At 40.7% G+C, this 23,423-nt stretch overlaps 4 protein-coding genes and 4 non-coding genes across 9 annotated transcripts; 7 read left to right on the top strand and 1 right to left on the bottom strand.

Annotated features, from left to right (window-relative positions):
* Positions 1–5,946: 5,946 nt before the first annotated feature.
* rpl7a (ribosomal protein L7a) lies at positions 5,947–9,217 on the top strand. Its single transcript, XM_035910338.2, has 8 exons — positions 5,947–6,007; positions 6,917–7,037; positions 7,241–7,390; positions 7,638–7,778; positions 8,154–8,233; positions 8,482–8,612; positions 8,912–8,981; positions 9,075–9,217. The coding sequence occupies exons 1-8, from the start codon at positions 6,005–6,007 to the stop codon at positions 9,177–9,179; spliced, it is 801 nt and encodes a 266-aa protein (XP_035766231.2). The 5' UTR covers positions 5,947–6,004; the 3' UTR covers positions 9,180–9,217.
* Positions 7,092–7,165, top strand: LOC118454648 (small nucleolar RNA SNORD24). Its single transcript, XR_004843837.1, has one exon. It is a non-coding gene; the product is annotated as a small nucleolar RNA SNORD24 (small nucleolar RNA).
* Positions 7,472–7,543, top strand: LOC118454649 (small nucleolar RNA SNORD24). The gene has a single exon (XR_004843838.1). It is a non-coding gene; the product is annotated as a small nucleolar RNA SNORD24 (small nucleolar RNA).
* On the top strand, positions 7,995–8,067 carry LOC118454647 (small nucleolar RNA SNORD36). The gene has a single exon (XR_004843836.1). It is a non-coding gene; the product is annotated as a small nucleolar RNA SNORD36 (small nucleolar RNA).
* LOC118454645 (small nucleolar RNA SNORD36) lies at positions 8,294–8,370 on the top strand. Its single transcript, XR_004843834.1, has one exon. It is a non-coding gene; the product is annotated as a small nucleolar RNA SNORD36 (small nucleolar RNA).
* Positions 9,218–9,781: 564 nt separating the features above from the next.
* On the bottom strand, positions 9,782–13,206 carry surf1 (SURF1 cytochrome c oxidase assembly factor). Its single transcript, XM_087843825.1, has 9 exons — positions 13,031–13,206; positions 12,845–12,905; positions 12,340–12,470; positions 12,147–12,229; positions 11,770–11,961; positions 11,602–11,674; positions 10,277–10,439; positions 10,056–10,137; positions 9,782–9,961 (listed from the first exon to the last, which is right to left on the bottom strand). The coding sequence occupies exons 1-9, from the start codon at positions 13,091–13,093 to the stop codon at positions 9,901–9,903; spliced, it is 909 nt and encodes a 302-aa protein (XP_087699951.1). The 5' UTR covers positions 13,094–13,206; the 3' UTR covers positions 9,782–9,900.
* Positions 13,198–16,267, top strand: surf6 (surfeit 6). Its single transcript, XM_006796790.3, has 4 exons — positions 13,198–13,431; positions 14,863–15,066; positions 15,155–15,237; positions 15,389–16,267. Exons 1-4 carry the CDS (start codon positions 13,341–13,343, stop codon positions 16,076–16,078), a joined length of 1,068 nt encoding a protein of 355 aa, XP_006796853.2. The 5' UTR covers positions 13,198–13,340; the 3' UTR covers positions 16,079–16,267.
* Positions 16,268–16,798: 531 nt separating this feature from the next.
* On the top strand, positions 16,799–23,179 carry kyat1 (kynurenine aminotransferase 1). Of its 2 annotated transcripts, none has more exons than XM_087843824.1 (13): positions 16,799–16,898; positions 17,147–17,205; positions 19,191–19,338; positions 19,468–19,617; positions 19,752–19,838; positions 19,968–20,090; positions 20,242–20,362; positions 20,445–20,521; positions 20,880–20,969; positions 21,144–21,330; positions 21,417–21,493; positions 22,019–22,105; positions 22,194–23,179. In XM_087843824.1, exons 2-13 carry the CDS (start codon positions 17,153–17,155, stop codon positions 22,251–22,253), a joined length of 1,260 nt encoding a protein of 419 aa, XP_087699950.1. In that variant the 5' UTR covers positions 16,799–16,898; positions 17,147–17,152; the 3' UTR covers positions 22,254–23,179. The 2 variants fall into 2 exon arrangements, with proteins under 2 accessions (XP_087699950.1, XP_087699949.1); XM_087843823.1 differs by having other exon boundaries at positions 16,799–17,068.
* Positions 23,180–23,423: the final 244 nt, after the last annotated feature.

The following is a 23,423-nucleotide window of genomic DNA, read 5'->3' as shown; positions in this document are numbered from 1 at the left end:
CTTCTTTTTTAATAATAGATCTGTGTCCTGATTAACATTTGATTCATAACTATTTTATTTGTATATATAGATACATACAGATTCATAAACCGCAAAGTGCGCTCCGATTTCGTAAATGTCCCTGTTTACGGAAGTGACATAATACTGTACGTATGTCACCGGTACGTAAGTTAAATGGGTTCCTCGAGTCCATCGGTTGACTGTTTACAGTGCCGTGAAAAAAAGTGTGCCTCCTTCCCCATTTTCTTTTCTTGTTTAGTTTAGTTTTTCTTGTTTGATTGTTTGGGTTTGTTTGTTCTGTTTTGTTCTTTTGTTTTTTGTACGGGGCTCATATTTGTCACATTTTTTTTTCACCATTTCAGACAATTTAAATGAAGCTAGAGTAATGTATGGCCTCTGGCATTCAAAGATTTCTTTACACAGATTATGAGTGGAGATAGGTGCAGACACTAAGTAATATATGAAGATATATACAATATTTTTTGTATAGATACAAAAAATAAACAAATAAGTAGATTAAAATAACATACATGAAATTCACCTAGGACCTGCACAAAATATAATTTTACAGGTTTACCATATTTGACCCACTTATCCCACAGTTTTAATCAAAATCATTTTTCTTAAGAGAAAGAAAGTAGTCCTTTCCATAGTATAAATGTCACGTGAGTGCTTTTTTGTATGCAGCTGTCAGGACACCAAATATATATTCATCAGGGCATCTTAGCCGAAATTATCAAGCAAATGTTAATGTTATGCAGTGAAATCCCAGAATAAATATAAAATGCAGTACTTAAGTGATGTTTTAAAAGTGAGTCTGGGGGGGGGGGGAGCCTGGGGAAGGGGAAGGGGACACTGCCAAACAGTGTCACGGTTTGGCAGAAGTAGGACCCAAATGCAGGACTTTCTGAATGTAGACACTACAGTGTGTTTATTTACAGCAAAGAATACCAACAAAAGTGCCAATAATTCCCAGTGTGTGAGTTCTCTGTGCGACAGTTCCTCAATTTCCATGCAGTGATTTTCCTCCGTGGTAAATGTTCCTCTATCCTCTGAGTCCATGTACATAGGTGCCCAGCTCCCTCCACACGTTTCCAAAATCCTCCTGGAAACAAGAGACACTTCAGTTAGTACATCTTCACCTTATGAGCAGGAGAACTGTGTTCATAGTACAACGATCCTGCACCTAGCACTGCTCCGCTACTCTCTTAAGTAGTGCTTCCTTGACAAGGCTGATCAGTAACAGGTGATATTTGCACTGCACAAGACACTTACAAATGTGGATTGCACAACACTGGACATTATATTTCTTCATTTCCATTTAATACTTGTACAGCTGCTGTTATTGTATATATATATATTTAGATTTCTTCATACATATATCCTTTTATATTTCTATACTGTGTATTGTGTATTTTGTTGTACAGTTATTTTATTTTCAACTTTAACTTATATATTTTATCTTATTCTTTCCCAGTTAAATTTACCCTTCATTCTAATTTGTGTTGTACAGTTATTTCATTTTTAACTTTAATTTTTATATTTTATTTTATTTTATTTTATTCCTTCCTAGTTAAATTTACCCTTTTAAATTTTCATATTTATTTCCTATCTTATTCATAGCCTTTTCTTTTTTTCTTTAGGTCACGAGCAGTTGTGTAAGCATTTCATTGCATATTGTACTGTGTATGACTGTGTATGTGACAAATAAAATTTGAATTTGATGAATTTGATTTGATTTGAATGTGATTACTCCAGATGTGGCTGGCTCTAAGGCAGGAAGACTCTCAAGGCCTGGTGTGGCAGCAAAACCCGAACACCACAGCGCACACACACACCCTGACATGTAAACAGGGAAACGAGGGATCAGGAGCAGACAATACCAAACAAACAACAATAGACAATCCTGAGAATCTGATAGACCGTTTTTGGTACACCCAGTATTGCTACAAAAACTTCAAAGGAGAAGACACTTCTTGGATCTATGAGAGTGGGGGCGGAAGAAGACCATTTTGAGACAGATTTTATGGCAACGGACCTTGGAACGGTACCAACGATGAATAGATTAACCAGCATTGCAACTAATGGACCATCAATGCTGGTAGGAAAGAAGCTGCAGAACTGCATTTGTGGCTGGTCAAAACTAACAACTGACATGGGCCAACTACGGCATGACATGGCTAATGACCTCAGGCAGATTAACAACACCGCACTCCCAGGGAAACTGAAGCTCTGGTGCTTACAGTTTGGGTTGTTACCCAGACTACTGTGGCCACTGACGATGTACAGGGTCTTGCTTAATCATGCCAATCGAATGGAGAGGCTAGTGAGCACCTACATGAGGAAGTGGCTTGGACTTCCGAAATGCCTAAGCAGTGTTGGACTCTACAGCGACAGGATACTGTCATTGCCTATCCCTAACCTAGCAAAGGAGTTCAAATGTGCAAAAGTGAGGCTGGAGATATCACTCACAGACACCTGGGACTGAGAGGCGCTGCTCCCACCCTAGCAATGGGGAGGAAGTGAACCCCAGCCATGGCTGTGCTACTGTGCAAATCTGCTCTTCTCTATCGTGGGCCGCGTCCAACAGGGCAGAGGAGGGTTGGTTTTGGAGCAGTAACACCTTTCTGGCAACAGGCATCTGTAACCGAATGTTGAAATATGGTGGTGGAGGAGGTGCGTCAACAGGAGGATGCAGCCAGAAATGCCAGAGCTATCTCCCACCGACCACTCACCAATCACACATTTTTTTAAAAGCTTGGACTTTCCTGAGCTGGCAGACACCCACAGAGAGATCTTGGATGCGCCATTTTCCAAAAAAGAGATTAGCGCTGCAATTTTCTCTCTACAGTCAGGGAAGTCCCCTGGCCCAGACAGTTTTTTGGTAGAATTTTTCAAATCATTTGCCCCACAGCTCGTACCTCTACTCCACTCAGTTCTACCTGAAGCATTCACACAGGGCAAACTGCCAACCTCCTGGGACGATGCTTCCATAACTTTAATTGCAAAACAGGGGAAAGATCCAACTGAGTGTGCGTCATACCGGCCAATTTCGCTTTTGAACATCGACTTTAAGATCCTAGCTAAAGCGCTGGCCCACAGGTTGGAAAGGGTCCTGCCAGCAGTCATACCTGAAGATCAGTCTGGCTTTGTTAAAGGTGCCACACCTTTTTCAACATCTGACGCCTTCTTAATATCCTGCACACGCTGTCCAAGGACACTCCAGAATGTGTTCTTTCCCTTGATGCGGGAAAAGCATTTAACCGTGTAGAATGGAACTATCTATTTGCTGTGCTGGAAAGATTTGGGTTCGGTCCCAACTTCATCTCATGGATCAAGTACCTATACTTGTCCCCTGTTGCGTCTGTTTGCACTAATAGCCAGAAATCAAAACCATTTCAACTTAAATGAGGCACACGTCAGGGTTGCCCCCTTAGCCCGTTGTTATTTGATCTAGCTATTTTAACCCTTAGCAATGCTTTTTCAAAGCAGTAAACTTGTCCAGGGTATACAAAGAGGTCAAACTGAACCCAAAGTCTCTCTCTATGCTGACGATTTATTGCTTTCTATTTCAAATCCAAATACTTCCCTACGTCTATATTGTCACTACTCACGCATTTCAGTCAAGTCTCTGGTTATAAATTAAATCTGTCCAAGAGCGAACTTTGTCTATTAAATGAAGAAGCGTTTCCAATAGATTTGTCTGGTTTCCCCTTTAAAGTGGTCAAAGAACAGTTCACCTACCTGGGTATTACAATTACAAGAAAGTATAAACAACTTCTCAAAGCCAACTTTTTTACACTATTGAAAAATGTCAAACAAAGCCTTCAACAGTGGTCACCCCTGAACACAACTCTGGTCGGACGAATTAATTCAATTAAAATGAATATCCTTCCTAAATTCTTATACTTATTTCAATCTTTACTGGTCTTCATCCCCAAGTCTTTCTTTACAACTCTAGATTCTATAATCTCCTCTTATATTTGGAAGGGTAAACAACCTCGAGTAGCTAAGGTGCATTTACAGAAACCTAAGACTGAAGGGGGTTTGGCACTCCCTAACTTCCGCTTTTACTATTGGGCTGCCAATATTCGGTCCCTGACCTACTGGTTACAGTCTGGGGAAGGTGTGGGCGCAGTTCAGGAGACATTTCAATTTTAATAATTTTTCACTTCAAAGCCCCATCCTTTCAAACCACCTATTCCTCCCCCCAACTTTGGACAACTTGTTCCAGGTCTGGTTTAGAGCAGGTATTATTTGCTTTAAAGATCTCTTTATACACAATAAACTAGCATCATTTGATCAGCTGGCAGGAAAATACAGTCTTCCCAAAACTCACTTTTTTAGATATTTACAACTCAGACATTTTTTGCAGTCCCACCTCTCCAATTTTCCAGAAGCTCCAGCTGCTAACTTACTGGACGAGCTCCTTAATTTGTAACTATCAGGCAAAGCTGTAATGTCTTGCATCTATAACAAACTGTGCAGTGTAACCCCAGCTCCCGTTGTGGGCCTCAAGTCCACATGGGAGAAGGAGTTGGGTATATCTATGTCAGACGATGTCTGGGACTCAGTCTTCTCTCTGGTAAATTTTACATCACTCTGCGCCCGTCACTCCCTGTTACAATTCAAAGTAGTCCGCAGGGCCCACTTATCTAAATCCAAACTAGCTAAGCTTTATCCCAGTTTAGACCCTCACTGTAACAGGTGCGGGTCTAATGATGCCAATTTAACCCACATGTTTTGGACCTGCCCTGCCCTGGCAAATTTCTGGGAGGAGGTTTTCTGCACTTTGAACAAGGCTAACTGGCCGTTTTTTTCTCTCTCTCTCTTTTTGTGGTGGTGGTGGTGGAGAAACAGTTCTGGTGACCTGCTGCAGATCTGGCAGTAGCAGAGAAAAAGTTCTGATGCCGACCACAGGTCCAGTGGCGGCGTGGCATGGCAGATGACCAGCAATATGCTGGAGCTGCCAACTGTGGCTGAGCAGCTCAGGCTATGGTAGGTCGAATAGGTCCCCACAAAGAACAGATCTCTGGCGTGGGCATGGCAGGTCCAGACAGCCCACAGAACCTCTGGCGTGGGCAGAGCAGGTCCTTCGGCATGCTGACCTCTGGCTCAGGCAGAGATGCGGCTGGGCCTGAAAGCAGTGTAGAAGCCGCAGGCGATGAGCAGGTGGCAGCATGGCAGCTGCAGGCAGTTGAGCAGATGGCAGCGTGGCTGCCGTAGGTTGTTGGTGGCATGGCAGCCGCAGGCGGTTGAACAGGTGGTGGCGTGCCAGCCACAGGCGGTTGAACAGCAACAAGCTGTGTGGTGGTCAGTGGGTCGGATCAGGTGGCAGGTGAGGATGCTGGACAGACATGGCACACCCTCAGGGTTTAATCTAAAACCCTGGCTGCTAAGTTCAAAGGAAAACTTTTAGATATCGGTAAACACACAGAACACAACTACTGGTCTGATTTCCTCAGTTTTTGCACACCATGCCAAGTTTTGGGAATCATATTGTTGGAACAATACTATTTTATGCTTGTCAAATTGTATTAAACAAACTAAATGGTAATAAACTGCAGTACAGAATTACTATGATCAATAAAATAAAGTTAAATCAATTATTACTGTTTATTTTCTTCTACTTTTTAAGTTTTCGTTTTTAAAATAAAGTTAAAACTAAACTAGAAATGTGTGGTATGACGTTACCACGTCATAAAAAAATCCCATGCTTCTAAAACAAAACGTTAATGTTAATTTTTCATTCATATAAATGTTTAGAATAATATGTTTTATCAGTGCGGCAAAGAAAATTAAAATAAATCCCAGTCATTGATACGTCAGTGTAACACAGATTCTGAGTCAGTATTCCGTTTTTTAAGAAACGAAGCTTGAACTGGCAGGTAGCTGTAAAATCTGACTTCAGATCGGCACTTTTGGAAGCCACGTAACACGCAGCAAGCCTCGCGGTATTTACGCTACCCAGAATGCCCCGGTCTTCCTTTCTGCCTGAACCGACATGGTGGGTACATAGCTGTTCCTTCTGGGGGAAATATTTTATCTGTTGTATCTGTTTACATCCTTTCATACATTTATATTTTTATACTGTAGAAAGTGCCAATTAAGTCTTTGAACTTTGTGTAGGGCCGTGATGTTAATATTGTGCTTTGATGCTGTGTTGTTTTTGACAAAAACGTAGGTTAAGTTGGTCGATGTGTAACCGGTGCTAACAGTGCTGTGGCTGCCTGTGAAGTGCTGAAGCTAAAGGCGATGAACATGCTTGTTTTAGGAGCTCGTTTTTGTTTTGTTTTTATTTAATTTTTGTGTTTTTCTTTTTAATTTTCCAGACGGTTGTATGTATTTTGTAAAGTAGAAGTACAATACTACCGGGGTACAAGTTTGTGTTCCCTGCTAGTTTACTGACTAGCATTAGGGAATGGGCCCGCGCGTGGGTCGGTATTAACCTTCCTTTTTGGCCTGACATTAGTTGTGTTTCTGTCGTTTATTGAATGTATTCACAAACACGCAAGTTTTACCTACGTTTTCATTGATACGTTACCATCCTGAATCGGTGTTTAGTTCAGTGTGTATGACGTCCCTTACGTGTTGGTGTAGCAGCATGGAGATTAGGTGAGCTCTGAAGTCATTCTCTGGCTCTTGGGGTTTATTTCTTGCTTTTTCCATTACAGCTTTCAAAAAAACTAAAGTGGGCTTTTGATTGTATTTTTGCTAGATTTAAAAATTATTTTGTGGGAAATTGACATGGGTAGTTGCTAAAGCTAGGCTAAGCAACTCGCTGACATGGTTGGGAAAGGTAGAGCAGTGTTCTAAGTTTACATGTGGAGTAACATGTTTACAAGTTAATAATCATATGTTAGGTTAAAGTTGCTTGTGTTTATACTTCTGTAACACACTGTTCCCTTTTCCACAGCCTAAGGGAAAGAAGGCTAAGGGGAAGAAGGTGGCACCAGCCCCTTCAGTGGCCAAGAAGCATGAGGCCAAGAAAGTAGTCAACCCCCTGTTCGAGAAGAGGCCCAAGAACTTTGGCATCGGTGAGTATCTGCAGGTGCCACTTTATTGGGGGCATAAGCTAGTGGTCATACAGGTGCAGATGATGTAAAAGAATATTTGCTATCTTAATACCACTGATGACAATATTCCCACCAAGATCGCTGATGCACATTATATTAACATTCAATTAAGAGAGTCTGTGTTTAATGGTAGATAATGATGAATTTGTTGTGCTTTACCACAGGCCAGGATATTCAGCCCAAGCGTGATTTGACACGCTTTGTGAAATGGCCTCGTTACGTCCGCCTGCAGAGGCAGCGCTCCATCCTCTACAAGCGTTTGAAGGTTCCCCCTGCGATCAACCAGTTCACCCAGGCTCTGGACCGCCAGACTGGTAAGTACAAGCAAGTGGTTTTCTTCTGTATGGCAGTATGTCAGAGTTGTCATGTGGGTTCTAAAAAGGACTGTTTCACTGTGCAAGTGATGTGAAAGAGTATTTGCTATCTGACCAGTTATGCGGACGATTTCCACCAAGATCACTGATGCATGTGTTTGTAATCATGGTAGCTTTGTAGTAAGCCAAACTTGTAGCCCAAATTTCAGTGTTTACATTTTTAATTTTAATTGGTTGGCTTCCGCAGCCACTCAGCTGTTCAAGCTGGCTCACAAGTACAGGCCCGAGACCAAGCAGGAGAAGAAGCAGAGGCTGCTGGCTCGTGCTGAGCAGAAGGCTGCTGGAAAGGGAGATGCCCCAACAAAGAGGCCTCCCATTATCCGTGCAGGTGAGTTTGACTGAACAAAGTCCCGTCTTTGTTAAGCTCCACAGTTTAGTAAAAATGTATTAAAGTTCAAGAATTATGCTGGTCTAGTTGGCAGCTCGGTCTTATGTATTTCAGGAGTGCTGCTGAAATTGTAGGTTTGCTCCTAAACAATCTTAAACTGTGCATTAGAACCTATTTTGTGTTCTTGTTAGTTCAGCCTCATCTGACTTGGCCTCAATGCAGTGATGACCAGAATTTCTTCACCTGAAACTTGCTGTGATGGTTTTTGAGCTTTTTAACCCTGAGCATTGGCCAAAAAATAATGAAAAGTTTTTCTGGATTAAGTTGGTGGATCAAACATTTTAATTTCTGCCTTTTGGCTTTCGCTCTCTGCAGGTGTGAACACCGTCACCTCTCTGGTGGAGAGCAAGAAGGCCCAGCTGGTCATCATTGCCCATGATGTGGATCCTATTGAGGTGAGATTGGTGTAATATGTGAGTGCATGTTGGGTTCAGTTTAGTGTAAAAAGTGGTCTCTGGCAATGATGTCTGAATTTCTTCACCTGAATCCTCTGTGTGGATCAAAACATACGAGCTTTTTAACCCTGAGCACGGACCACAAATGAAAAACAAGTTATCATTTATTCATTTTTGTAAAAGGTAATATGGTTGCTACACTCCTTCCTGAAATGTTAATACTTCCTGTGGCTCCCCTGAATTTCTAGCTCGTGGTCTTCCTGCCTGCTCTGTGCCGCAAGATGGGTGTCCCTTACTGCATCGTGAAGGGGAAGGCTAGACTGGGCAGACTGGTGCACAGAAAGACATGCACTTCATTTGCCTTCACACAGATTAACCCGTAAGTATGAGCATACACTGAACTGTGCCCAAGTGTGACAGTGAAGTTTGGCAAATGAGTCTTAGTACATGTTCAATAACTGGCTGGAGAAAATATTCAATACTTCCTCTGGAGTGAGATCTTAGTTCACATCTTCAAATTTGCTTGGATTATTTTCTACAACAGTTGACTCTTTAATTAGGGACCACAATATGTATAAATTGGAAGTGAATTTTTTCAGACAGGAAAATTTAGTCATCTTTATACAAGTGTCGGTACTGCATTGACCATCTTTTCTCTCTTTTTTTTCTTTTTCCTAGTGAGGACAAAGGTGCACTTGCTAAGCTCGTGGAAGCCATCAAGACCAACTACAATGACAGATACGAGGAGGTGAATAGCCATTACTCAGTTAGCAGTGTTTACATTTCACAAATCCTAAAACAAATTGTACAAATTTTAACTGTTTGCAATCTCATTTTCCAGATCCGCCGTCACTGGGGAGGTAACATCATGGGTCCCAAATCCACAGCCCGCATCACTAAGCTGGAGAAGGCAAAGGCCAAGGAACTTGCAACCAAGCTTGGTTAGATTGTTTGGAATAAAAAATGTATGCCCTAAAAGAAGAAGACTTCTGTTGTTTAATTTTCAAACTAAAATGATAGAAATATTAGAATCAGATTGCAGGTGTCAACACAGTGACAGCAGGAAACGTAAACATGGGAGCATTTTAAATTCTGCTTGTTATAATAAGGGTGGAACTGACATTTTTAGGTTTCCCATGCTGAATGCTGAAGTGTCACAGTTTAAATCAAGATGATAATCTTGGGCATTATCTGACAAATTGCTTGAAATCGGGATAGTTTTTTTTTAATTTAATAACTGAGAAACCACAACTTGAAAGGTGAAAAATATGAACTCTGCCTTTCAATTCCTGTAAGTGTAAACTTATTGATGGTCCAAGTTTCTGTAACTGGAGTTACTGAATCTGATCGCACTGAAATTATATTTAGTATCATCCAGCAGTAAAGTTAACCTCTTTAAAAAATAAAAATTTAACATAATAAATTTACACAAATAAATTTAACATAAGATGCTTTGTCAAAACCACATAATTTACATGACAGGAGGATCTTTTTTCCCAACAGTTATTATTGGCACATAGTATATACAACAAGGTAAATGAAAGAATCCCCGATCTTGAGTACTTTATTTACATATTAAGCTATTTACATAATATATGCACCGGGCTGGTGCTACAAGTTAAGCACAAACCCATCATTCAAGTACCAAGTAAAATAATTTTATTGTTTTAAATCCTCTTGATGAACTTTGCATACCACATGTAGGAAGTAGCTGCACACAAACCATACCTAGAAGAAAAAAGTAATTCCGCATTTTATCAATCAAATGCACCTTGAGACATGAGTGTAACAGATGTACAGCAGTCCAAAACAAAACACTCACCATGTTATTATGTACTGCATGTGTTCATTCCTCAGTGTGACCCTAGTCTGTCCACCTATTGGCCCACCAGGAATAGTGCTACCTGCATGAGACACAAAACTTTAAATTACTTTCAAATTGAAGTGATTCTGTTGATGTGAGTGAGATGAACAGCACACATGGAGGATTGCAGAGGTTTAATCTTAATGTAAAGTCACTGCGTCAAAGAGCACTGAACATACCAAAGTCTGCATCAATGAAGATGGGTGCGGCTCCAGTGACTTGTGCCATCGCTTCCAGGTCACGGTAATGCCAGCGGTTTCTCTCCACGTCATTGTTTGGTACAAAGGGTTTACGATTCTCTGTCAGTCTGACCACTCCCACCAACTCCACCTCATCCTCCACCTGCATAAAGGCAGCATTTCAGTGATTCAAGTGTTTACAACAACACAAAGGTGGTGTTAGTGGTTTAGCGAACAGTCAAGTGGTGTAAGTCAGTTCTGCTTTAGTTCATTTAAATTTTCAGAAAGTTTATTAGTAGGAGTAACATGACAATAAAAAGGTCTTCGAGGCACTTTCACAGGCATATTTAAACTATTCAATTACTAAAGGGAGTTGGGGCCTAATTGAAGATGAATTCTCAATGCATAAAGAGGTTTTCAAAACTAGAAACACCCCAGGCCTATACTAGGACGTAGATTTGTCTTGACCAGGTAACTTCAGGGATGGTTCACTTCTTACCAAGGTGGATCAACATAATAACTTGTGTTCCAAAACAGGTTATGTGTGAACAAAGTAAGCCATACTTGTTCATTATTTTTCTTTGTGCTGTTTAACATGTTTAACATTAACACGCTAACTGGGGCCTGCAAAGTCTGACATGAAGCTACTGGGTTTTTTGCAATTTCTCTAAGCATTGCACAGTCTGGCCTTGAGGTGTTTTGCCAGGACTTCCACTCCTGGGAAGACTGGAAACTCTTCAGTGTTTTCCATTTGTAAATAATCTTTCTCAATGTACAATGATGGATTTCAAATTGTTTGGAAATGGTCCTTTAACCCTTCCCAGATAGGCAAGGGATCATTGCTGTTATCTCTTTGGTATTCTGTTAACACACACATAAATGCTCCAGACCAGCAAACTACCAAAACCTCTACTTTTACTGAGGTGCTCATACTTGCTTATGATCAATGAATCAAGTGCACTTATTTATCAGGGTGTAGATCATTTTTACACATGCTGCTTCTGCATTTTGACTTAGTTTTTGTTCAGTAAATAATTACGTGGTGTGATATGTCATGTTGTTGTTCATCTGAAGTTGTATTTAGCCGTTACGACTTGCTGTCAACAAGATGACTTTTTATCATGTCGTGGTATGTAAAACCTAAGAACTGAACTGTAGTCTTAGTTCTCACATAGCTTGTGACAATCCTATTAGACTTATAAGTTAGTCTTATTAGTCTTGAAAAATAAGTTAGTCTTTGTGCAATTAACAAATCTCAAAGACTTAACACTCCAACCTGGTGTAAAACCTCTGTGTGTACCCAGCATTTGATGTCTTCCCCTCACCTGTCCCTTCATCCTGGTCTCTGGTCTTATTTTCTGCCTTGGCACGAATCCTCTGTTCACCAGGATTGTGATGCTTCAGTGACACAGACGGTATAAATCAGTGTTGAGAGCAGCACAAGATCAATGTACAGATATTGCTATGGTGAGATGTTTTATCTGGCTCCTTACCCGAGGTCGGTACAGTGGAATGGGGTGATGACATTAGCGCCGGTCTCTGCACTTGAAGAGAGCCTTCCTGCTTCTCTGGCCTCTCTCTCCGGGTCGACTGGTGAGCGGGGCATAATGTATAGCTCTTGGGAGTGATCGTAACGTCCACGTACCTTGACTCTTCGGTACTCGAGGTTATTAACCTCATAAGGACTAGAATGCAAGGTGGGAAAATGGTATGTAAATCTGTGCCTTAATGATTCACATATGTAAATAACGCGGCTTATTCGACTTCTGCACATTAAGATATTACATGAAGTGTAAAAGAGCACCAATTATGCTTTTTCATATTTTCTGTCATAGATACAGGACCTAGCCACTCTCTGCCACTCACTTACTCAAGAGGAAGAGGAATGGGTTCTGCCGTAGTGAGTCGCGTCAGGTCATCAATCAGCTTCAATTTCCACTGACGCCTTTTCACCTACAGATGAAGGTAATGAAGGCACTGGAGTACACCCAACAACAACCAGAAAGACGTAACCGCATTGTGTGTATTTAAAAAGGCAATAACAATCAACAAATAAGTGGTACCTGCCATGTGCCGAGGCCAAAGGTGGTGGCAGGGATGAGCAGCAGGAACCATTTAAGAAAAGAGTCTTCTCCTTTCTCTGCAGCTGTGGCTGCTGTGGATCTGAACTGTCGTCCAAAGCCAAGGAACCTGCCTGGATATGTAAAGAATAATAGTGAAAGGTGGATTCCTTGGAGAATCGAACAGCATATTGACATAACAGTTACAAATAATATAATGGAATAACGTATATATGCTACCCAAAAAATTTATACATAAAGATTATTTCAGCAGCCATGGAGACAGACATTAATGTAAACCGAACAGGTTTTGTTGATTTTATTATATTATTACGTAGTAATTACTTTTTTTTTTAACCTAATTTCACCATTAAAGACAAAATATCATATAACAGATACAAAACAGATTTATTTTCTACTTTTTTTTTTAATGGAAAAAATATGTAACAGTGACTTTATTCGCTAATTATCTAAAGGTGGTGTAATTGTTGACAAGTTTAGTCTGTACCGTCTACACGTTTGAAGGGTCCTGGCAGGAAGAAAGACCTCTTGGTGTAAAAGGCATGGTTCTGAAATACACATGTATAAAATAAACTCAGCATTTTTGCAAGTCGTTCACTCGGCGATGAAAATGACTTTGACGTATTATTATTTTTTGAGCCGTAAAGACGAGAAACTGCGACAATTAACGCACCTGTGTTTTTAGTGTCGGCAGCAGCCTCCGGGAGTAAGTCAGCAGAGATGTCAGAGAGACCATTCTGAATCAAAACAACGTGGAAATGGATGAAAATGGACGAGACAACCGGCTACATTACAACTACATAACTGACAAGTTTCTGCTTGGAGGGGGACCACTTCTGGTGTTACTACTTCCGGATTGGGGACGCCCCGCCCCTTTTAATTTTTACACACGTGCTTATGTGAACGTGTTGATGTTTTTATCGGTAAATATCGTGTGTGTGTTTTATCCGGATTAAAGGTGGGAGACCGTTTCACTTTTCGACATGGATCTCGCCTCAAAGGACTCGTACATTCAGAAACTTGCAAGTAAAGTGTTTTCTCAACGAGACCAGGAGCCCAGGAAGAGACCGTTCGGTAATGTTAGCTAACTGCTTGGGTTTGTTTACATGGCAAAATTGAAGCTGTAGTGCATACTTTAATATTTAGGTGTTATTTATTGTGAAAAACTACGTAAAACTCAGCAAGTGTCATCAAACCTTGTGCTACGGTTTCACGTTTTACCTACTTGGTACCACAGGAGGCGCTACAGTGTTTAATCTGATGGCTTTATGCACCCCTTGTTCGTTAAAGTTACCAAACTGATAGCATGTCAGAAAAATAATCTGCTATTACTCTTAAATGACTTTTTTGTCCCCAAAACTGATTTTAAAAAATGAGTTTTTTGTCATATATTTATCTAAATATCTAAAGGTACTAATTTTCTACTTTTCACTGATTTCATTTATGTGGGAAGTTGTGGACAACAAGATTAATTTATAACTCGGGGGAACTAATATTGTAAATTACCTTTTTATGTCTTTTAAAGTTGGCTCCACAGGTTTTTGGACAATGCTACTTTTTTGTTGTTTTTGTAGTTTTGCCTCTGTACACTGTTGACTTTAAATCAATCAGGCAAGTGCAGAGACTCAACTTTTATTCAAGGGCTTTAACAAAAGTAATGCAGTAACTATTTAGGTGCCACAGAAGTTTTACACAAATCCCCCCCCCCCCCCTTTTTAAATGCTCAAAGTGAATAGACACATTAACTTAATTTAAAATATAAATAAAGTTTTAAATACTTCTGCAGTCTTCCTAAGCAGTAGATTTCTTAAGTCTACAACCTAGTGCTGTGTTTCCTCCCTTGAGATGCTCTGACTGGCTGTGCACCCAACTTAAAGACTTGGTTATATTCCATTGCAGACGCAGACAACTGAGATTCAACAGTTCAACAGTAGTTCTCATTACACTTCTTTAATGTCCTCTTCAAGTCCATCGGCTGGGGCTAATGCATGGTTGTTGTCTAGGACTCAGATTTAAAATTATAGTGAAAAAGCTGTGCAATAAAAATGACAATATGGCAAAATGGCTTAAAAATGTCTCATTGTGCAAGTATGTGTACACTAGACCTCCAGGTGGACTACTTTTAAACCAAAGAGCTCATAACTTGTAGACATACAATACATCCTTTGATCACCTGATGCCAGGACAGTTTTTTTTTTTTCATATTAAGAAGTCATGAGATAAACTGACTGGCAGGTGTTTTACTGCTAATAGGATTGCTTTTATAAGAGAAGAGTCACCCACCAAATCAGCTGTGACTGGGGTTTTTTCTCATGGAAAATGAGGAAACAAGCTGATCATGAGTTTGCCAACAGAAAATTTCAAATCCTCTTTTCTCCAGTTATCTGATGTTATCTGAACATGTTGCAGGTCCTAGGCTAGTAACTGTAATAGCAATGTTGTAGAACTGCAGTGACACATATACATGCAATCATCAATATGTGCATTGTGTTTGTGTGTGTACAGTTCATTTCAAAGCTAAAAGTGACACTGGTCCTTCAAAGAAGAAGAAAAAATGCAAAAAGAAAGATGAGGCCACAGACGGCAAGACTCCCAAACCCCAACAGATGCCTTCACCCTCTCCAGCAGCACAGAAAATCAAAGCTGCCGTGAAACCAAACGGGTCCAAAACTGAGGCCGCGAATGGAGCTGCACACCAGAAGCATCAAGGTATACCAAGCCTACGCTGGCCCTGTGTGGAGGTTTTTCTCTTTACATAACTGGGTCTCATTTAATGCTTATTTTCTTTTTCTTTAAGGAGGAAGTGTAGACTCCAGCTTCACTACAGTCGATGTATTACGCAAAAGGCTCCATGAAAAGATTGAAGAGTCCAGAGGACAGGTATGCAGTTTTCAGAGATGGCACAGTATGAAAGAGAGAGACTGTAGGGGGGGAGGGGTACTGAGGATCTTCTAAAACAGGAAGTGATGTCACCGCTGGGTGCCCTAGAATTATTGTTGAAGCCTAACCATGTTAACCTGTCTTTTATCAGGGAACTCCAAAGGATACATTATCAGAAGTTGTCCAGGCAAAGCGAGCAAAGCGAAAGCTGGAGCGGGAGCGCAAGAAGAGGAAAAGAAAAGAATTTCTGATGAAGAAACTCGCTGAAAAAAGTGGGAAAGAACAGCCGTTAGAGGTAAAACAGGAAGAGAAGCACGTCCCTGCCTCAAGCAAAAGAAATGAGACTGCTCTGGTCTTCAACAAGGTTGAGACGGTGGACGAGGGTTATATAGACAAGAAACAAAAAAAGAAGAACAAGAAACAGGGGATAAAAGGCCAGATAACTCCTCTGACGGGGAAGAACTACAAGCAGCTGCTCAGCCGCGTGGAGGCTCGCAAAGCCAAGCTGGAACAGCTGAGAGAGAAAGACGAGGAGAAGGCCCGCGAGATGGAAAAGAAGATCATGTGGACCAACATGCTCTACAAGGCAGAGGGCATCAAAATCAAAGACAACGAGGAGATGCTGCGTGAGTCGCTGAAGAAGAAGGAGAAGAGGCGCACTCAGAAAAAGAAGAAATGGGAGCAGCGGAGCGAGCACGTCCTAGAAAAGATGCAGCAGCGGCAGGACAAGAGGCAAAAGAACCTGCGGAAACGCAAGCAAGTCAGGGCAGAGAAGAAGAAGGACAGGGCACGGAAGAAGGGCCGCGTGCTGCCTGAGGATTTGAAAAAAGCCACAGTTTAGTCGAAGGAAAGAGAACTTGCATCTTGTTTCAGTTTCTGTATGGCACTGTGATATTCACATGATAATAAATGTTCTCCTTGTGCATATATTGCTTGACCCTAATGCCCAGGAGAAATACCTTGTTTCATGGTCAATAAAATGGTATTAGGAACATGATAATGAATATAATTCAAATTAACAGGCTCTGTGTGTGTGTTTGTGTGTGTGCCTGTTGACCAAAAAGACGCTGGTTAGCAAAACATTTGCATAGCACAAATAAAGCCAAGTAAGCCTGGCTCTCTCTCTCAGGCCAAACGCCAATGAGCCCCAACTCATTAAATATATTTTTTAATTTTATCGATGTAATTTTTTTAATTTTTACTATAAAAAAAATTAATAACTGTGGTTTAACCTTTTTCGGACTACTTCTTTGTCACTGGCAGTGATAAAAGTCAGTCCTGAGGCTGCTGGAGGATTACCTGAGTCCTCCTGGGGGGGGGGGGGGGGGGGGGGGGGGGGGGGGGGGGGAAGCAACTGCAGGAAATGAAACGTTCAGGAATATTTCTCCTAAATTCACGGCTACTTTTAAAAACAGTATTTAAAAAAATATTTAAAAAAACTAGCATATGGTTAGTTGATGACATATACGTCAACAGAGCTGAACCGCAGCTTGAGTTTTGGGCCCGTGTTTGTCCGTTGTCCGTGACGTTTCTAATTGTAATATCTCGCCACGCCCACACAGGAAGTAGATATCAAAACACAAGGAGGCTGAAGGGGAGTTGCTGGGACCTTCGTTATCAACTCGCACTGGTCCCAAACAACAACAACCCTGGACTTTCAGGTGAACAGAAACGTCTACAGATATTTTTTCCTTCTGCAGGGACTCAGTGACAACATTAAATGTGTCGTCTGCTCCTGTGAGGCTGTGATCATTTATTAATGGGAATAATCAGGAACATTGCAGCAAGTTTGGTCCTACTTCGGCAGAGTTCAGTTAGAAACAATCATACGGTAGGCACAGCTCTGTTAAACCGAAGACAGAGGTCTCCAGCATGACCGCGTATTTTAAAGCTTGTTTTGTTGTTTCAGGTCATAATGTCCAGGCGACTTCACGCACGCAGGACAGACGGGGTGGATAAGAATGTCTGGTGAGTAAATACACTGAAATGTCCGTGTTTTTTGGGTGGATGATTACTCAACCAAAGGTACAGTATCATATGTGTAATATATTAACCATAACAGCAAAGTAATATTTCACAGCAGAGTCTGCAGTTGCTGAGCACGTTCAAAGTTGCATTCAGGTACCTGCTCATTGGCCGATTTATGGTTAAAAAAGAAAGAAAGAAGAGTGGAATCCATATATGTCATTATAGACAGCAGAAAAAGTCAGGTGTTTTATTTAATTAAGGTTTTGCATATTTTTAATTATTGAAATATTGCCACATTAAACCCACCTGTTCATCCAGCCCCTAGAATATGACTGAATACAGGAATAGCCTAATAAGTAGTATCTCTCATTTAATATTTCTTGTAGTGTTTCATGTGTACGTTTTATGTCATGTGGGATTATAATATTATTTTATCCCATGTTAGACCCCTAATTAAAGATTGTGAATTATTATGTAGTTTTAGTTTGCATTATTCTCCTGAATTAGAAGAAGGTGATAACTGTTACATTTGTTAAACTGATTTGCATTACATTAGACTGTTGATTTATTGTGAATGAATGATATTGTTTTATGATGCATTATACTGTGAGTTATAAGAAATACTGTTCGCAGAAAGTCATCGCCTTATTTGTCTGATTAGAAGAGAACAGAGCATACTGCCCCATCTCAGCAGGAGCAGATAAACAGGGAACCAAGGTCGTAGCTTAGGCGCTGTGTGAGAAAGAATGTGAATGTTTAGGCTTTTATGATTAGGTGGGGGCCACTAGAAGCTATAAGAGTTTGATCAAGGCTCCACCATTTTGAGATCTGATGCTGTCTGCGTACGGTGTCCATCTCCCACGCGTGTGTTCATTAAATCATCGTTTGACTCAACCCGGCCAGACCATTGTTGTTATTTTGGTTTTCCTCTTGTATCCATCCCCAATATTTGAATCCGTGACAGTCACCAAGCTATAAAACCATTTCTATGACCACCAAACACAGCTAAAACGACAAACAATTAAAGAGCGGGTAAACAAATTCAGATGCAAAGACAAATTGCAGATTCCCAGACTCCACAATGTACAAGTACATTGCATGTGTAAGCGATGATTAGCTTGAAAGCTTCACAAATATGAAACCTAAAATACTGTATCGCAATCGCTCTTTAGTGGCTTTCTCCAGTACAAGTAATGCAAGTATTAACAGTGACAAAGGATAAGGAATAACGTAAATTTAGAAAAAGATAATTAGCATAATTAAATAATATATTACCTGTGATACTATGTTAATTTTATTTTATGAGAGCTGCTCACAGTGTCTCCTGAGAAAAATTCTGGCCCTTGGATAAATGTAGTTGTCCCCAGCCCTAGGCTTAATGGTTGAGCTAGTAAATTACAGTTTGCTCAGATGGGTCCCGAGTGATCAGATGTGTGACTTTATGAAGGACTGCACTGCATTTTTAACCCTTGGACTCCATCTCAAATACTGAGACACTTCCACATTTTGATTGCGTCTTGTTTACAAAGGTCAGCACTGAACACTTTCATAAGGTTTAACGTTTACCCAAGTCTGTCATCATGGGTCAAGTGCAAATGTGTCTGTCACAAGCTAAGCAGATTTCTGCAGAATATAATGGTAACTACCACAAAAAGAATATGCATTAAATACTTATGTATGATACACGTTTTAATAGGACTTATTTCAAAAAATGTCAGATCCCTGTCATTTTTAAGGAGTCACTTTTGGATTCACAAGTCTAGAAAACTAATTAAACTTGGTCCTTCAAATATTTTAGGGTAAATATCTGGCGCTACCACTCTAAAATATAGATTCTCAGGAGTGTAACTCAAGCTAAAATAGCTTGAAATCAACAATCTTTTTAACTGAGATGAATTGAAATGGAACAAACCCTCTGATTGTTTCATTCTTACTGACACATCTCGTAACATCATTGCTTTGTCTCACTCACCTCACGCCCACAGGGTTGAGTTCACACAGCTCGCAGCAGATTACAAAGCAGTGAACCTCGGCCAAGGATTTCCCGACTTCTCCCCTCCACAGTTTGTCCAGGAGGCCTTCTGCAAGGCCATCAGCGGAGGACCTCAAATGCACCAGTACACCCGAGCTTTTGTAAGCACAAAGGCATCCCAAAGGGGGACCCCATTTCAGTCATTTTTCTGAGGGATTAAAAGGACAGATGAAATTGAAATAGTTGCAGAGCAAATAATGAACGGCCTTTTTATTATATTCTTTCCTCAGGGTCACCCCCCTCTTGTTAAAAGTTTGGCTAAATTCTTTAGTAGGATTGTGGGACAGGACATCGACCCTCTCGAAGATATCCTGGTGACTGTTGGTGCTTATCAGGCCCTCTTCTGTGCTTTCCAGGGTCTGATTGATGAAGGGGATGAGGTACAGAAATCAATAAAGTGATAAGTAGTGCTGTCAAAAAACAAGAGACTAGTGATCAACGTTCAAGTGAAAATATAAAGAACTGAGAGTTGTTTTTTTTTCTCTCTCTCTTAAAAAAGTAATTTGCGTTTCAGGTCATCATTATCGAACCGTTCTTTGACTGCTACCAGCCCATGGTGGTGATGGCTGGAGGAAAGGCAGTTTATGTTCCCCTGAGACCAGTGAGTGGTTCATGTTTCTAAAAAATAGAATAGAAACTGATAATTTCACATTTTCTTTTCAATTTTGGATCCTCAATGTATGGATCCTGTACATATTTCTTCTCTTTTGTGTTTTCTCATTTGCAACAGAGAGAGGGCAGTGCTATCCTATCAAGTGGAGACTGGGTTCTTTCTGCTGACGAGCTAGCCAGTAAAATTACTCCTCGCACTAAAGCCATTGTTATCAACACTCCCAACAACCCATTAGGCAAGGTAAGATTAATTATGCCCTCACGAGGCCGTTACCGTGCACATAAGTCTGATATGGGTTGTGGAATTTTCAACTAATGGGATTTTATTTTCTTGCCATTTTCTGTGTTTTCATTTACTCTCGGATACAAACATGCATCCGTGTGTGTTACAGGTTTACAAGACAGAAGAGCTCCAAATGATTGCCGATCTGTGTATTAAGCACAATCTGCTGTGCTTCAGTGACGAGGTGTATGAATGGCTCACGTATGATGGAGCCAAGCACATAAAGATAGGTGGGATAACAGATTACACACAAACTAGCTAGTGACAGTGCCGACGTGTCGTCTAATGTTTGTTTTTCCTATTCTTTGGCAGCCAGCCTTCCTGGCATGTGGGAAAGAACTGTAACTGTCGGCAGTGCCGGAAAGACATTTAGTGCTACTGGCTGGAAGGTAACACACAGTCTGTAGTGTCATTGTCTTTGCAACACGTTGTTAGTGTGATCTGATTTGTTTTTTTACTCATGGCTGCATCCCAATTATTCTTGGGCAAGATACTAACCCCATGTTTGCGTACTGGTGGTGGTCAGAGGGCCCGGTGGCGCCCGGTGGCGCCAGTGTCCGGCAGCCTCGCCTCTGTCAGTGCGCCCCAGGGCAGCTGTGGCTACAATGTAGCTTACCATTGCCAGTGTGTGAATGTGTGTGTGAATGGGTGAATGACTGAATGTAGTGTAAAGCGCTTTGGGGTCCTTAGGGACTGAGTAAAGCGCTATACAAATGCAGGCCATTTACCATTTACCATATTTTTCAGGTTGGCTGGGCCATCGGCTCTGGAAATATCATCAAATACATGAAAACCATCCATCAGAACTCTGTTTATCACTGCGCAACAGCCGCTCAAGTAAATGCATACTTTCTAAACGAATACTAGTACTACTTTAGTAGGGCTGAGAAATTATAGCTATTTGAGCAGATCAATTTTGTTTTGTTTCTTTCCCCTTGTGCTTTATCTAATCAGAATTGCTTGATCAGGTTAAATTTTAAAACTCTCTCCATCCTTCTTCCTTACCACCAGGAGGCAGTCGCTCATGGATTTGAACGGGAATATGAGCTGTTTGGGACTCCTGAGAGCTACTTCCAGCAGCTTCCCGCGATGCTGCACCACAAAAGAAAGAAGCTGGCCTCATGTCTGGAGAGCGTGGGGCTGCAGCCTATCATGCCAGAGGGAGGCTACTTCATGGTCACAGACATCTCCTCAGTCAGTGAGTGATGAACAGTCATCTTTGTTTTATACATCTTTCATCATCTGAAATCAGTATTTACCTTTTTGTCTTTTTTCCTCAAACAGAGGTGGACCTGAATGACCCGAGCACAAAGGATGAATTGTATGACTTCAGATTTGTTAAATGGCTCATTAAAGAAAAGGTAAAAATGTAAGGTTTTATTAAGTTTGTTGATGTTTGTTTGGAGTAAATGTGGGGATATAAAATGATTGATCTGGGCACATGTTGTAAGGTCATCCTTAAGATGATCATGGGTGGAGGGTGGATAGAGAAGATGGAGCAAAGATCGAGGTAAAAAAAAAAATCCTGAAATGTGAAAAACAGTACTGAAGATTCAAACTCTGAAATGTAAACCTACACCACATTAATGAGACATAACTAATCAAGTCCTTCTGCTTAGACCAGCGATTAAAGTGTGTGGTACATATCTGAAGGGTGGGTAACACAGACATAAAGAGTTGCATACTTTTTGATGAACGCTCCCTGAGCTTGGCGAATTCTAGAAAACTGTTGGGGATAGATGCCCCCCATGTAAGGAAACTGATGATGAACAGGACAAACTTTCAGCATCGACTGGAGACAATTGATGCTAAGCGGTCAAAATCTGATCCATTGCCACAGATTTTGAGTTTTCTTTGTTGTTTTTTCCTGCCTTTTCTATCTGCAGGGTTTAGCAACAATCCCCGTCTCTGCGTTCTACAGTCCAGAGCACAGCAAGGAGTTTGACAAGTACATCCGATTCTGTTTTGTTAAGGTAAGCCTGACCTTTCTTACTTAAGTGGTACATCTCAAGAAACAACTTCCTGTTTGTCAGTTTTTCTGTCTCTGCTTTCTCCTCACAGGAGGACTCCACGCTGGATGCTGCAGAGGCCATCTTGAGAAAGTGGAGTCAGAAAGAGTAAACTTACCACTGATGTGAGGCTTTATCCGTCCACCCAGATTCTTCCAGTCTGCTTAAACTCAGGTGTTGACCTGATCCAGCTAAAGGTGCACGGACAGAGTAACCTCATCAACACTTATGTTGAGCTCCTGCCAGATAAAGGAATTTGTTTAGAGAGCATTTTTATTTTGTTGTCATTTCTAGATGGATGTGAGTATCGCTGAACCAGGGTTAATGTATTAGTCACAAATAGTCAGTCTAATTTAATCATCAGTGATCAGTGACGAGAAGAGTCAATAGATTCCTGATCACCTTTTGATTGCTAATACTAATTGTTCTCACATGAGCCATTGGCTGAGGAAGACTGGGAACATGAGCCACCCTTTCACTCTGTAACAGCCACTCTCCCACTACAAGTGGGCACCAGAGCTGGTACTTCCACTTGCTTCATTTGGCAGTGCTTTATACTGGATGAATAAAACCATCCATTTTCTGTCTCTGGCTGGAATTAAACCAACAACTGTTGGTAAGGATTTATACAATGAAATAAATTCACTAATAGAAGGTCTCATTTTTTGCATTAAGAATTGAGGCGTATGAGTCTTGCACTAAAAATGGGAATTCTGTTTTCTGTGAGTAGATTTTTCTATTGATTGGATGTAACTGCCATCATTTTAAAGGCTGTTATTCATTTTAAATCAAAGGACTTTGGTGTGAAAATCTGACATTAGCACAAGAAACAAGAAGTGCTAGACAAGGGTAGAAAGAGTTGTGTGTGCTTTCAGATGATGATGATGATGATGATGATACCACTACTATTACTACTACTACTAATAATAATAATGATGTCAGGAGGGGTAGCACATAGAGCAGTATTAATTCAAAACAATAATGGTGGCATACTGTGACACGGCTATTAATTTGTCAGTTCATTAAAAATGTATTTCAAAGATATCAGTGTCTCACTTCTTGTTTTGTGGTTAAGGGTGCCTCCTGAATGTAAAACCATAAAACCAGTTATCTACCCATTTTTGAACTTTATATTAATATCAGCATAAAGCACTTACAATTTTATAATATACATGTTTTTTGCACTGTAAAGTGTTTTTCTTCTTCAATAAGGTTTGTATGTACTGTGTTACCTTTGGTATTTATGCTGATTTTGTGCCTAAAGACACATTCTTAAATTGTT

This window comes from Neolamprologus brichardi, chromosome 7 (genome assembly GCF_056152115.1).
Source record: "Neolamprologus brichardi isolate AB-2024 chromosome 7, ASM5615211v1, whole genome shotgun sequence".
Lineage (NCBI taxonomy): Eukaryota > Metazoa > Chordata > Actinopteri > Cichliformes > Cichlidae > Neolamprologus > Neolamprologus brichardi.
Note: the sequence above shows the minus strand (reverse complement) of the source record. Positions and strands in the feature narration are given on the sequence as shown.